General features: G+C 45.7%; 1 protein-coding gene across 1 annotated transcript; it reads right to left on the bottom strand.

Moving 5' to 3' along the window:
- Window positions 1-10840: 10840 nt before the first annotated feature.
- LOC126719317 (uncharacterized) lies at window positions 10841-12898 on the bottom strand. The gene is made up of 2 exons (XM_050421887.1): window positions 11747-12898; window positions 10841-11644 (listed from the first exon to the last, which is right to left on the bottom strand). The coding sequence occupies exons 1-2, from the start codon at window positions 12896-12898 to the stop codon at window positions 10841-10843; spliced, it is 1956 nt and encodes a 651-aa protein (XP_050277844.1).
- Between the last annotated feature and the right edge of the window lie 1121 nt (window positions 12899-14019).

The raw sequence follows: 14019 nt of genomic DNA, 5'->3' as shown, positions 1-14019 counted from the left end.
GTTGGGTGGCTTATGGACAGGATTTTTCTGAGACCTGACTGGGTGATAGTCTCATCATTGGTGCTTCCTCTGGGGTGCCCATCAAAAAGGGTGCAACAGAGACAATAAGTGCTGCCACTGCTCCGAGTAAAGGTAAGGATGTCAAGTCGAAGAAAATGAAAGCTGCTAATGTTAGCGAAAGTACAGGGGGTGTGGAGATAGGCTCTGAGGCGAAAAGAAGGAAAACGGGGAAATCTCAAGCACACTTGGCATCTCAAGAAGGCAAGGATGTCAGGGAACCTTTGGTTTCAAGGACCCGGAAGAAGACCAAGGTAGAGTCTTCTTTTCCCCAGGTTCCTGTGACTGCTTCAGTCCATGGTTCTTTAGGATCCTCTGGTTTGGTATCCCAGCCTCCTTTAGGACCCTTTGGGCGTACTCGTAGTAAGCAAAAGACTTCCAGAGAATCTGTAGAGAGAGAGAGAAGGGCAAGACTTCTTTCCTTCTTCTCTTTTTTTTTTTTTTTTACCTGTTCACCTTGTTGCACTTATTTCTATTTTGCTGACGAGTGGTGATTTCCTTTGCAGTCCAAGCGCAAGTCTGATCACAAGAAGGGTAAGAGCCAATCTTCTGGAGACGACGTGGTACGTGTGTTCCCCCCCCCCCCCCTTCTTTTGTTCTTTCCCTTTTGTTCTGACATTGTGTTGTTAGCATTTCCTGCTGTTGTGTTTTTCTCTTTTTTTTTTTCTTTTTTTTTTTCACTTGGCACTGCCTTCTCTGCTTCTTCTTCCTTTAGGTGGAGGTATCCCCTCCTATGACTGACAAGGCTCTGGGGGAGGAAACTATCACAGCTTTTTCTGTTGTTTTTCCTGTTATGGGGGAGGAGCCCCCTACTGATGATCCAGCTGAGGAAACCGAGCAACCGATGCAAGGTTCCCAGGATTCTCAGGATCCCAAAGCTTCTAGGATCCCGTCATCTCAAATTCCCCATCTTGAACGCACTCCTAGTCCTATCAGGACTGTGTTTCCTCAATCCTTGTCAGATAAAGGTGCTTTAGGAGACACTCCTTTATCCAAACAAACAGGTAAACCTTGTTTCCTTGAAATAGCGTTATATTTTTACTTTCTTTTCCAGTTTTTCTTGAGTTCCTCATTTTCCTTTTCCTTTTAGGTCAAACCAGTGAGAAATCCGCTCCCAGTGTTGCCTCTTCTTTAGAATCAGAAAGCTCAGAAGGTGAGTGCAAGCTGCTCCCATCGTGTTTCCTTTTTCTTCCCCCCCTTTTTTTTCTTATATATGGCGAAGCCCCCTGCATCTATCCCTTCCTTTAGCCACTTTGCCATTGGTCCTTCACCTTTTCTTCAACTTGCCTTATGTTCCTTTCCAGAATCTTCGGGGAAGTCAGGAGATCAGGAAGAAGAGGCTCTGCCCCAAGAAACTGGAACCGGTTTGTTCTTCTTTTTCTCCCTTTTTTTTTAAAAAAAAAAATACTAAATCTGTTCTTCCTTTTCTTTTTTTTTTTTTTTTTTTTTTTTGAATATTGATACAGGCTTTGCAGGTTCTAAGCCTGTTATCCCTGAAGGAATTGTGAGACCTGTTCAAGTTGCTGACCTTCATCCATAACAAAAGGCTGCAAGTCCTCCTGTCTCTGCAAGTGATGACACGGCGATGGGGGATGCCTCGAAGATGGCTGCCTCAGATCTTGATTCAAGGCTTTCCTCTTTCCTGGCTCGCTTTGATCTCTTGGAATTCAACAGTCTTCCTGCCAGCCACTTTCATGTTTTTGGGTCTTCTTATGGCAGCTTCCTGCGCTTCTCTGTTCCTGTGGAAGGCCTGCCGCTGCTAGAGAGCCTGCTCAAGAGTCACAGGGATTTTACCAGCGGCTTCAGGGGAGGCGTTTTTCGAGGCAATATTTTGATGGAGTTACTGTGTGCTGTGCTGATTTCCCTAAGGAATTCCTCTGTAGATTCCTTGTCTGAAGAAAAGCTTCTGGAGTGGAGAGGGGTGGTGCAAGACCTTCTAGAGGCCAAGTTCAATTTGTCTTTTCTGCTAGATCACTTGCGTCTGCTGGCTCATATGCTGTTTCAGAGGCAATCATTCAAGAGTATAGACACTGAGATAGCTGCTGCTGAGGAAGCTTTGGCTCATGCTCACAAGGTTTTACAAGACTTGAAGGTCAAGCGGCAGAGGATCCTTTCTACTTTGGCTGTGCCTGTTATTTCTCCGGATGCCTCCCTGTTGGCCGGCCTCATTCCTTAGCTTATTTTTTTTTTTTTCAGATTTACATGAACAATTTGGGGTTGTATAAGTTTTTTTTTGAACATTGCTCTGCTCTTTGCTTTCTCTTTTGTGTTTCAAAACTGCTTCTTATTTCTTAGTATGTGAATCTGCCTTTTTCTTTGGTATATTGCCTTTTCTTTCCTATGGCTCTTTTCTTTCCTGAGTCCTGGACCATGGTTTCCACAAGCTTCACTGTAAATTCTGGTCCAGGTACCCGGTAATCTATTATGCAAGTACTGAACTGGGTACACTGGTATCCTTCCCTATGTATATATTTTTTTTTGAGATACGGTCCCAGTTCATGAACTTTGACAGGTTCCCCTTTTGCCAAGTGCTAGGCTAGGTATCCTAGATATTTTACTTTTATTCTGTGATCCTAGACCTATGCACTTGGGACTGTTTGTGGGATATCTGAAATTATTTGTGAGGTGGATCCTGTGCCATATGTAAAAGGGTATTACATACTCTCCCCCTTTTTTTGACTCAGGTATCCTTCCTTAAATTTATCCAAATTTGGTCTTTGCAGTATTTAAAGAAAAACTTAAATGTTGAAGAAACAGGAATTTCATTAAAACATGGTCATTTTTAAGGAACAAAGAAAAAGTCTTTTGGTGCAGTATTGACCACAAAGTGTCAATCTATCACATGTTCCTGAACAAAATTATCTTAGACCAGAATTCATGATAAAGGTTGAAAAATAAAAAGACAAAAATAAAAAGAACTTAGCAGATAGTGAAGCTGGTGAAAGGACCCTGAGGTACCGGGATCCCCTTGTCCTTATGCATAGTATTGCTTCAACCATTTCCCGTTTATGGGCTCTGTCAGGACTGTTCCATCTTCTTTGGCAAGGTAATAATACCCACTTTCATGAGCTGCATTGATGATGTAGGGTCCTTCCCATTTTGGGGTGAACTTGGAAGGCCCTGGCAGGTTCCTCCTCACGTGCTCTGCCATCCTTAGCTCTAATTGCCCTTTAGTGAACACTCTTGGGCGTACTGCTTGTGCATATGCTCTAGTCATTCTTTGCTGGTATCTCTGGCTCCTTTTCTTGGCCAGCTCTCTTTCTTCTTCTACTCCTTCCAGATCTACTAGCCTCTTTTCATTGCTTGCGTCCTCACTTTCTTCCTGATTTTCCTCCAGAACTACCCTTGGTGTAGGAATGACTAACTCCACAGGGCTGATGGCTTCTGTTCCATAAACCAGGGAGAATGGGGAGAATCCTGTGGCTGTCTCTACAGAGCTTCTACATGCCCAAAGCACATCTGCCAGATGGTCACTCCATTTTCCTCCATACTCATGCTTCATTTTCTTAAGGAATGTTAATATTACCCTATTAGTAGCTTCAGCTTGGCCGTTTCCTTGTGGGTAGTATGGGGTAGATCTTCCATGCTTGATGTGGTATGCTTCAGTTAATCCCTTCATATCTTTGTTTATGAATGGGGTTCCATTGTCGCTGATCAATCTTCTGGGAATCCCGAACCTTGTAATGATGTGGTCTCGAATGAAATTTGCTACAGCTGCTCCAGTAGCTTTTTTCAAAGGGATGGCCTCTACCCATTTTGTAAAGTACTCCGTGGCTGCCAGGATCCATATATAACCATTGGATGGAGGATTTATGGGCCCTATGAGATCGAGCCCCCAAGTATGAAAAGGCCATGGCGTCGTCATATCCTGTAGGACATTTGGGTGAGTGTGAATTGCATCTCCTAGGACTTGGCAAGCATGACATGTTTTGACCAACTCCTCAGAGTCTCTTTTCATCGTTGGCCAGTAATATCCCAACAACAGTAACTGCTTGTACAGCCTTCTCTTCCTTGGGTGACTTCCGCAATCTCCAGAGTGCACCCCTCTGACTACTTCTCTAGCTTCCTTTGGTCCCAGGCACCTGAGGGGATCCCCATGGTATCTCTTTTTGAATAAAATGTCGTTCTACAAGAAATACCTGCACGCTAGTTTTTTGAGCTTGTGGGCCAGTTCCCTGTCGGTTGGCAGGATCCCCCGAGCCAGGTATCCTATGAAAGGAACCCGCCAATCTTCTGCAATAAACACCACGTAGCTTTCTTCTTTATCGATTGCCAAACGACATTCTTGGCACTTCCCCTGTATGATTGCTGCTTCCTTGTCCATATCTGGCCAGTAATACCCCATGCGTTGCATCCTTCTGTATAGGCTGACTTTTTCTACAACTCCACATGCTTGGGCGTGTAATTCTTCTAGTTTCGACTTTCCTTCCTTCTCGGTGATACATCTGGACAGTATTCCTCCTGGCAGTCTTCTATACAATTCTCCTTCTATCTGAGTGTAATCCATTAGTTCTTTAATGTTCCCTCTAGGGCTCGCCTCTTTCATCCTTTATTTGACTTCGTCCCTCTAGTCCCACTGTTTGGATTCCCCGGGGTACATCCCTTAGAGGATCCTTATAATAGAATGTTCCTGCCTTCCTATTTTTATCAGCGTATCCCTCCCATTAAATGGTATTTGGGATCCCAGGGTGGCGAGAGCATCTGCAAACCTGTTTTCACTTCTTTGAGTGTATTCTATACTGAAGGTTTGAAATTCCATCTCCAGCCTTTGTGCCCAAGTCCTGTAGGCTGCTAAGCTTTGTTCTCGTAATGCAAAGTCACCTTTCACTTGGGAGACTACAAGATTAGAATCTCCCAGCACTCTCATATGTTTCACTCCTATGCTGAGTGCTATAGTCAACCCAGTTAAGTATGCCTCATACTCAGCTGCATTATTAGAGCATGAGAAACCAAGCTTGAAAGACAGGGGCATGATATCCCCATTTTCACAGCTTAGTACAATTCCTACCCCATTTGAAGTTGCTGTAGCTGACCCGTCAAACCTCATGGTCCATTTCTTCCCTGGGATCTCCATCACTGCTACCTCACCAGGGATTTCTTCGCTCAGCGGGCCTTCTTCCTTCCCTGGGAATTGAGCTAGCAAATCTGCTATGGCCTGGCTCTTGACAGCCTTGGGAGTTCTCATACCTATATCATATTGTGAGAGCAACACTAGCCATTGTGCTATCCTTCCCGTGAGAAGGGGCTGGTGCAAGAGTGCTTTTATGGGGTGGGACTTGGTTACCAAGAGGATTTGGTGAGCTGAGAAGTACCTCTTCAACCTTTGGGATGCATAAACGATCACTAGGCAGGCTTTCTCTATTCTGGGGTACCTGGTCTCGGTATCCTTGAGTGTTCTGTTTACATAATATATGGGCTGCTCATTTCCTTGGTCATCTTCTTGTGCCAGCAAAGCTCCTATTGCCTGAGAGTTTGATGCTAAGTATAGCAACAGAGGTCGCCCACGTACTGGTGCCTGGAGGGTGGGCAGATGATTCATAATGCCCTGAATTCTTTGAAAAGCTTCCTGCTGCTCTGTTCCCCAGGTAAATTCATTTCCCTTTTTCAATAGTTTGGATAGGCCTACTGTAGCTGAGGCTAAACCAGGCACAAACCTCCTGATATAGGAGACCCTTCCCAGGAAGCTTTTGAGTTCCCTAACAGTAGTTGGTCTTCTCATCGTGGCAATAGCTGTGGCCTTGGCTGGGTCCACGCTTATGCCTTTTGATGTACCAGGAACCCAAGGAACTTTCCAGCAGACACTCCAAAGGCGCACTTCATGGGGTTCATACGTAACTTGTATTTCCTGCATCTTTCAAAGACTTGCTCAAGTACTTGGAAATGTCCTGTTCTGGTTTTTGACTTGACCACAATATCGTCTACATAATCTTCCATCTCCTCATGCATCATGTCATGGAAAATGGCTGTCATGGTCCGTTGATACGTAGCCCCCGCATTTTTGAGGCCAAAGGGCATTACAGTGTAGTAAAAGTTCCCAATCGGAGTTCTGAATGCCGTCTTCTCTGCATCTTTGGCTGCCATGCGGATTTGGTTGTATCCACTGTACCCATCCATAAACGAGAACATTGAGTTTCCTGTAGCTAAATCTACAAGGAGGTCGATATTGGGCAAGGGGAACTCATCTTTAGGACATGCCTTGTTCAAGTTGCGAAAGTCTACACAGCAACGGATTTGACCATTTTTCTTCTTCACAGGTACAATGTTGGAAAGCCATCTTGGGTGTTGGATGGGTTTGATAAAACCAGCTGTTAGTAATTTCTTGGCCTCTTGGACTATTTGAGCTTCTACCTCAGTGTGGAAGACCCTAGCTGGTTGGACTACTGGCCTCATCCCTGGGTCCACATTAAGAGAATGGACTACCAATTCCGGGTTTAGACCAGGCATCTCATCATAGGTCCATGCAAACACATCTCTGTATTTTTGAAGCAAGGTTACCAGTTGTTCTCTTTCTTGAGCCACCAATTGACTGCTAATGAAAACAGGTTTTCGGGATCCTGGTTCTGCTCCCGAGTCTACTTCCTTTAGTTCTTCCTCAGGCTGAATCTGGGCCTCCTTAACTGGTTCTTCTGGGATTTCTTCTTAGGCCATCATGCAGCTTGGTGGTCCGGGACCTTCCTGCACAATGCATTCGGGTCCCGCGCACCTTCACAAACGATAAATTAGCCTTCCCCCAGGTTCCCGCACCACCACACATTCTCGGGATCCTGAAGAGCTGGGCTCCCTCTTTTGTCTTTTTCTTTCTAGAAGGTTCCTCAAGTCACGGGTGCCCCTCCCTCCTTCTTCTTCTTCTAGGATAGGTGCCCCTAGGGTTCCTGGGGCGGGGTTCTCATCATCTGGCTCCAACTCATCATAAAACATTGTTTCTGCAAAGTTCACTTCTCCCTGGCTGAAAGGATTATGGTTGGCAGGGATCCTTATGGGCCTTCCATTCAGCCTCCCTTTAATGCATTGATGGAACGTGGATGGAATAAGGCGATGTTTATGAAGCCACAGGCGTCCCAGCAACACGTGATAAGAAACTTCTACATTAATCACATGAAACCTTGTCAAAGCTACTATTGGCCCTACCCTTAAGGCTAGCTGCACGTATCCTTCTGTTGATTCCACCGATCCTCCAAATCCTGTTATTTCCATGGGAGCCCCCAGGATCCTTCTGTCAACTAAGCCAACAGCTTCTAGGGTACTTAAGGCTATGAGGTTGAGTGATGCCCCCGTATCCACCAGTGCTCTTCTGACTTGAACACCGTTTATGGTGGCCATGAGATAAAGGGGTCTACGGTGGTCTGGGTGCTCAATCTCCATGTCTTCATCAGTGAAGGTTATTGCATTGGTTGTTTCCAGGAAAGCTCGACTAGCATGCGACTCAGCTGTAAAGCATTCCATCCCTGAATCTGCTGCTATGCTCATGAGAAACTCTGTGGCCACCCTTCTTGCTTCTGGTCCGAATCCTAATTGATTGAATAGTGACCTAAACTTAGGATTCTTCTGGAGGGTTCTGACTGTGCTCGGGTGGAAGGATCCTTCAGATTCTCCTGCTTCTGCCGGGTTCCCGTGTATTACTACTGCTACCACCCCTTTTCCTTTGTGGTTAGGCAAGGGGTTCCTCTGCACTTCTGGCTCCTTCTGAGTGAGTTCCAAGGTTCCTTCTCTCAAATTTTTGTGGAAGAGTCTGCGAAGGGTCCAGCAGTCCTTAGTGGAGTGCTTCACATAATTATGGATTCTGCAAAATAAAGGATTCTTCCTTTCTTCTTCGGTTGGTGGCTTGGACACAGTGAATGGCCTGACAACCCCATCTCCAATCCATTTGTCTAGGACATGGCTTAACTCCTCAGTTGTGCATGGGATCACCGGTGGTTCCTTAAACACCTTCCCATCTGGTCTTTTCCTTTTCTCTCCTGCTGATGCTGTCATAGCTTGGGACGCGGGCAGCCTTTTTGTTCTCATGGTTTGCGCCATCCTTCTGGTTCTCTGTAGCAGGTCAGCAAACTGTGTGATACATAAATTTTCAAGGTTGAGCCTGTAATCAAAAAGCATGTTGGCTATACAGGTTTCCACGAGCTCCTTTTCTTCATGGTCTCCATAGCAGTCTAGGGACACATCTTCGAATCTTTTAATGAATTGAACAGGATCTTCTCCAGGTCTCTGCCTCACCATTTGCAGGTTCTGGAAAGTGATTTTGTCTTCACCAGGGTAATATTTGGAGCAGAATTTTTCCATCATCTCATCCTAGGTCTTGATGGACCCGAGTCTCAGCGTGGTGTACCAAGTGTATGCCCTATCCACTAAGGATTTGGCAAATTCCCTTAGACATAATTCTTTGTCTCCTGCATAGGGGCCCATAGTGTAGACAAACCTGCTCACATGTTCCACGGCACTTCCATTCCTCCCATCGAAAGGATGGAACTTTGGGGGTTCGTATCCCATAGGATATGGTTTGCCAAGAAGTTCTGGAGGGAACGGGGGATCCCGAGAGAATTGCTTGGGGATCCCTGAGAGTTTTTCCCTTTCTTGCTCCAGGAGGGCATTGACATCTGCCAGTGTCAAGTACTGAGGGTTGGCTCTTCCTCCCACTGCTGACCCTCCTTCTGGCTGTGTCCCATCTTGGTGGCCAGTAGGGGGAATATTGTCTCTAATTTCCTGTGTCCTGCCTTCTTTGAGAAGACGAACTTCTTGCTCCAGATCCTTTAACATTGTTGTCATCCTGGCCATTAGGTCTAGTTCCTGTCTTGCGTGTCTTTGTTCTGACACAACCTCCTGTTCTACCAAGGGTATCCCACCTCCTTGCCTGGAGACTTCCTCGTTTTCTCCTACAGGCTCAGAGGCCGTAGGTGGCACATTAGTTCCTTTGCTGTTTCTTTGTCTTGGAGGCATTCTCTGTGAAGGGGTTGTTTCTTCCTTCTTCTTTGCCCAGTCCCCAGTGGAGTCGCCAAAATGTGAGAGTGCCTTTTTCGGGATACTCAGGCCCAAGGATCCCGGACCTGAGTGAAAAGGAAGGATTTGGTGGACCGAGCCTTGACTCACCGCAGCTAACGAGCTGTTTAAGAATCAAGTGAATGCATAGAATACTTCTGACAATATACAGAAAAATGACAAACAAGGATATCGAAGAGTGCCAAAAATTAACAACGTAAGTTCAGAAGGAAAGAAAAACAGGATTAGCAAGACGATAAAAAAAAAAAAAGTACTGTGGGGATCCTGGGAATTATGAAACAGTATTTCATTAATACATTATCTGTTTGATTATAGAAAGCTCACTATGACGTGATACAAGGTCCAATCAAGCTCAAAAATTGTAGTCTTGAATGGCTATTTCAGCCTTCAAAACTTGCAAAGTTTGATTCTCGTTGAATCCAAGTATGTGCAATAGTGGCCTTTACAGGATATCGGGAAGCAGTATTTGTTTTTCCCTTAGTATTTCCTTTTTGCACAGATTTTTCTGATAGTTTTTCCTAGAGAATTTCTTCTTTCTTGCGTTTCTTTCTTTTTTTCTCTCTGCCTTCTTCACAACCCATCCCCTCCTTTTATAATGGAGTTTTCTGGGCGTCCCGGGGAACCGTTGGTTCCCCTGTTTTGTTCTTTTGCAAACAGAGCATGTTCTGTCCCCATCGTCTCGGTAAGTCCCTTTTCCGTTTTCTCTCATTCTTTCCTTCTCTTGGTTCTGATTCCTTCGAAAGCTTCTGGTTGGCCATCCTCTTTGGGACGTGCTGAGGTATGCCCTTCTCGGCATCCCCACTTCTGGCGCCTTCTACTTTTCCGTTTCTTTCCTATTTGGGCGGAATCCTGTTCTGCCTTTTTAAAAATCGTTTTGTTATCATTCTTCTTCCCTGTCTTGGTTCCCCGAGGCCTCTTCTGTCTGTGCCATGAGAGGTCGCTTGTGTTCTTTTGTTTTCTTGTTTTCTTTTTTTTCTGTCTTCTTTCTATCGATCTGTCTCAGTCTTCCTTTTTATTTGTGCTTGAAGGGATCTGCATTTATTGAGGATCCTTGCTTCTTTATACTTTGCCGTGGTCTCTTTTTTTGGATGCTTCTTTCTTTTCTGGGCTTCAGGATCCTCTGGGCCTTCCTTTTATTCCCCCATGGGTCATCCGTATCTATTGCTTTGGGCTTAGCCTGAATTTTTCCTTTTGGGCTTGACTTGTTCTTCTGTTTTGGGCTTATTTTATTATGACCTTTTTTTTAGACCTCAACAAAAGGCATCCAGGAAACTCATCCTGGGGTGACCCACGGTCGCATCCACCAACTGATCGATCTTCGGCATAGGAAAGGGATCCTTGGGGCAGGCCTTATTAAGATCCGTGAAGTCCACGCACACCCGCCATTTTCCTGTCTTCTTTTTTACCACCACCGTATTGGCCAACCATTGAGGGTAAAAAATTCCTTGATAGCCCCAGCCTGTTTGAGCCTGGCAACTTCACTTCTAACCGCCTCGGCATGCTCCTTCAATGGTCGCCGAAGAGGTTGTCTCCTGGGCATAACGGCAGGGTTCACGTTGAGTCGGTGACAAATGAAATTCGGGTCCACCCCTAGGGCTTCATACGGGTCCCATGCAAAAACGTCCACATTGGCTCGGAGGAATTCCAGCAAACTCGCTTTCTCTTGCAAAGGCAATTTGGCCCCAATCTGGAAGAATTTTTCTGGATCATCAGCAACAACTACCTTCTCCAAATCTTCACACTCTACCCCATTGGCTGGCACGTCTAAGCCTGATACTGGGGACTTTAATTGCTATAACTCATTGTCGGCCGTAGCCGAGGTTTCTGCTTCTAGCCGATGCTGTATAGCCGCTACTAGGCACTGCTGAGCAGCCGCCTGACTCCCTACTATTTCCAGCACTTGGTCTTCGGATGGGTACTTCACCTTCTGATGTAGAGTGGACGAAACCGCTTTAAGGGTGTGAAGCCAAGGTCTGTCCACAATAGCCGTGTACGGAGAAAAAACATCTACGACAATAAAGTCCACCTCTACCACATCTGTACCTGACTGCACGGGCAACCTGATTAGCCCCATGGGAGTGACCAACCTTCCCTCAAAACTTACTAGAGGGGAATTATAGGTTGTTAAGTCCTCTGGTTTCAAACCTAGCCCTTTGTACAAATCTGGATACATCACATCCACAGCGCTCTCCTGATCAACCATCACTCTTCTGACATCGTACCCACTAATCCTCAACGTTACTACCAAGGCATCCTCATGGGGCTGTATGGTCCCGACCATATCCTCATCTGAAAAGCCCAAAATCAGGGGGACACGCCTGTTGGCACTCTTCAAAGCTTGAGAGTGATCCTCGGCTGGGGATTGGGACACTAACAACACTCTGGAGGGGCAAGATCCAGTCCTCCCCGGGGCCGCAAAGATAACATTGATCGTACCCAGGGGGAGCCTTGATGAAGCGTCCCCACGCACCTCGAAACCTGCTTGGCTTGCCCTTCCACTGGAGTGATGCAAGAGTTGCTTTAATTTCCCTTCACGGACCAACTGTTCCAAGTGATCCCATAAATTCCTACAGTTTTCCGTCGTGTGCCCATGATCCTGATGATAATGGCAATACAAACTCGGGTTGCGTTTTCTAGGCTCTCCCGCCATTTTGTTCGGCCATTTGAAGAATGGCTCGTTCTTTATCTTCTCCAAAACCTGCTGAACGGGTTCCCGAAATACTGCATTAACAACCTGGACGTTCGCCGAGCCCGACTGCCCAACAAAGTCCCTCCTTGGTCGGCTGTTATTATAACGGTCTGACCTGAAATCCCTCCTCTCCTGAGGGATCACCTTGGCCTTTCCTTTCCCCTGAAATTGATCTTCCTCTACCCTTCTGTACTTATCTATTCTGTCCATCAGCTGGCGCACACTAGTGACAGGTTTACCCGTCAAGGATTTCCTCAAATTGTGATCAGCTGGGAGACCAGCTTTGAAAGTGGTTATAGCCACAGGATCATTCTTTCCCTCTATTTCGTTAAACATTTCCCAGTACCTATCTGAGTAACTCTTGAGAGTCTTACCCTCTCGCATAGACAAAGTCAACAAGGATCCCAAAGGCCGAGGAGTCCTACTGCATGTAATAAATCGAGCACTAAAAGCCCGAGTCAGTGTTTTGAAAGATCCAACGGAATTGGCCCTTAAGCCATTGAACCACCTCATCGCCGTCGGACCCAAACTCGATGGAAAAATCTTGCACATCAAAGCATCATCCCTGGAGTAAATAGCCATCTTCTGGCTATAATAGCTTACATGTTCCACCGGATCTGAATGGCCATCATACAGAGAGAACGTAGGCTGATGGAACCGCCGAGGATGGGTAGCATCGTCTATGTTTCTCATAAAGGGTGACTTGGAAATTTGACTCAAGACTTTGTTCATGGCATCGTTTCTCAAGCCCCTGCTAGTTGGACTTCTACGCCTACGTCGATGGCGATGCTCCTCTTCATAGGAGAAAGTCTCGCTTTGGGGAGTTCTCGATCTCCGCCTGTAACTAGTTCCATCTGACTCCCCAGATGATGGTTCGGAGCAAGGTGGGGAACGTTCCTGCCGTGCATGGCGCAACTCTCTCTTCAAGTCTGCAATCTCATGTTGCAGATTCCCATCATGCTTCGCGTGGGAGACGTGACTCTTTCCCCGTGAGTGGCTCCTGATGGTATGAGTTGTACGTACACTCCCCTCCCGGCCTTCTCTCCGTTCGGGACTCCTTTGAGGACCACCATGCTGAGAGCCCCTTGACTCCGCCTGATGCAGGTTGACATCCTCCTGGTGCGGTCCCACCGCAGGGTGAGGTGGACCCACTTCTTCCATCGGAAACGTTGCACCAGAAGTCCTTTAAGCTAACACAAGCTCTTCCCACAGATGACGCCAATTGTAAGGACACGATTCGTAACGACCCATAACAGTGTTGGGTTCGTACGTAAAAAGGCTCAAACAATATGATTTGTAGAGCGTGGGTGCAAAGAATTGGGTTAACTTTTGGATAATAAAAAGATTCACTCTCCCGTATATTGAAAGTTTTAAAATTGGTATAACGATCGTTTTCTTCGGTAGTTAATACGGTCCCTTTTCTCTCTTTTTCTCTTCTTCTTTTGTCTGTGCTTTTCTTTCTTTTCTTTTTTCTATCTCGATCCCCCCCTTTCTGCATGTTCTTCTTTCAATTTATATACCCCCCTTTGTGTTCCATCCTTACCGCACACGTGTAGGTTAGGTTCGGAGGGTTTCTTTCTGTCCCATCTAGCACCTCCTGGAACTTCCTATGGGCAACTGTAAGGTTGCTTCCTTACTGTTCAGTTATCACCTCCACATTAATGCGGCTAGAGAGTTGGTTGAGAGGTCATTAATGCGGGGGCAGCTGTAGTTACAGATATTTGTTTACCTTATCTCTTTCATCCTTAGTCGGTTATTCTATCCTTGGTGGTGACTTAGTTCTGAGGTCTGGTTGCAAAAAGGTCGCGTCCTGGTCGTCCTCGGACGCATACTGCCGAGGAGTATGGCGTCCTTGGACGGATATAGAACTCTACCATTGTGGTATTGACTACCCCTCCCCTCAGTAATTACCTCATGACCTGACTTGGCCTCTTCGGACGGATATATATCCTCGGATGGGCCTCAGGCCCAACAATCCCGAACTTAATGGGCCTATTGATCGAACGGCCCCCACATCTTTAATTATTCATGAAAATCCTAATTAAGGTTTATATTACATATCCTTTATATTCATAATTGAGTGATTATTCTCCATAAGGTTCTATATAAAAGAAATTTGGAGAAATTTTCAAGGGAATTTGATCATAAAATTTCATAACAACAAAAGAAAAATTATTATTTTTTCTCTTTTTGGACAAACGAAGGTATCCAAACATTTTTGAGTATTTGCTATTTCTAATTGCAGTCCTTCATGCCACACGCACCAGGTTATTATGAAGAAG

This window comes from Quercus robur, chromosome 3 (assembly GCF_932294415.1).
Source record: "Quercus robur chromosome 3, dhQueRobu3.1, whole genome shotgun sequence".
Classification (NCBI taxonomy): domain Eukaryota; kingdom Viridiplantae; phylum Streptophyta; class Magnoliopsida; order Fagales; family Fagaceae; genus Quercus; species Quercus robur.
This window is presented reverse-complemented; position numbering and strand designations above follow the sequence as displayed.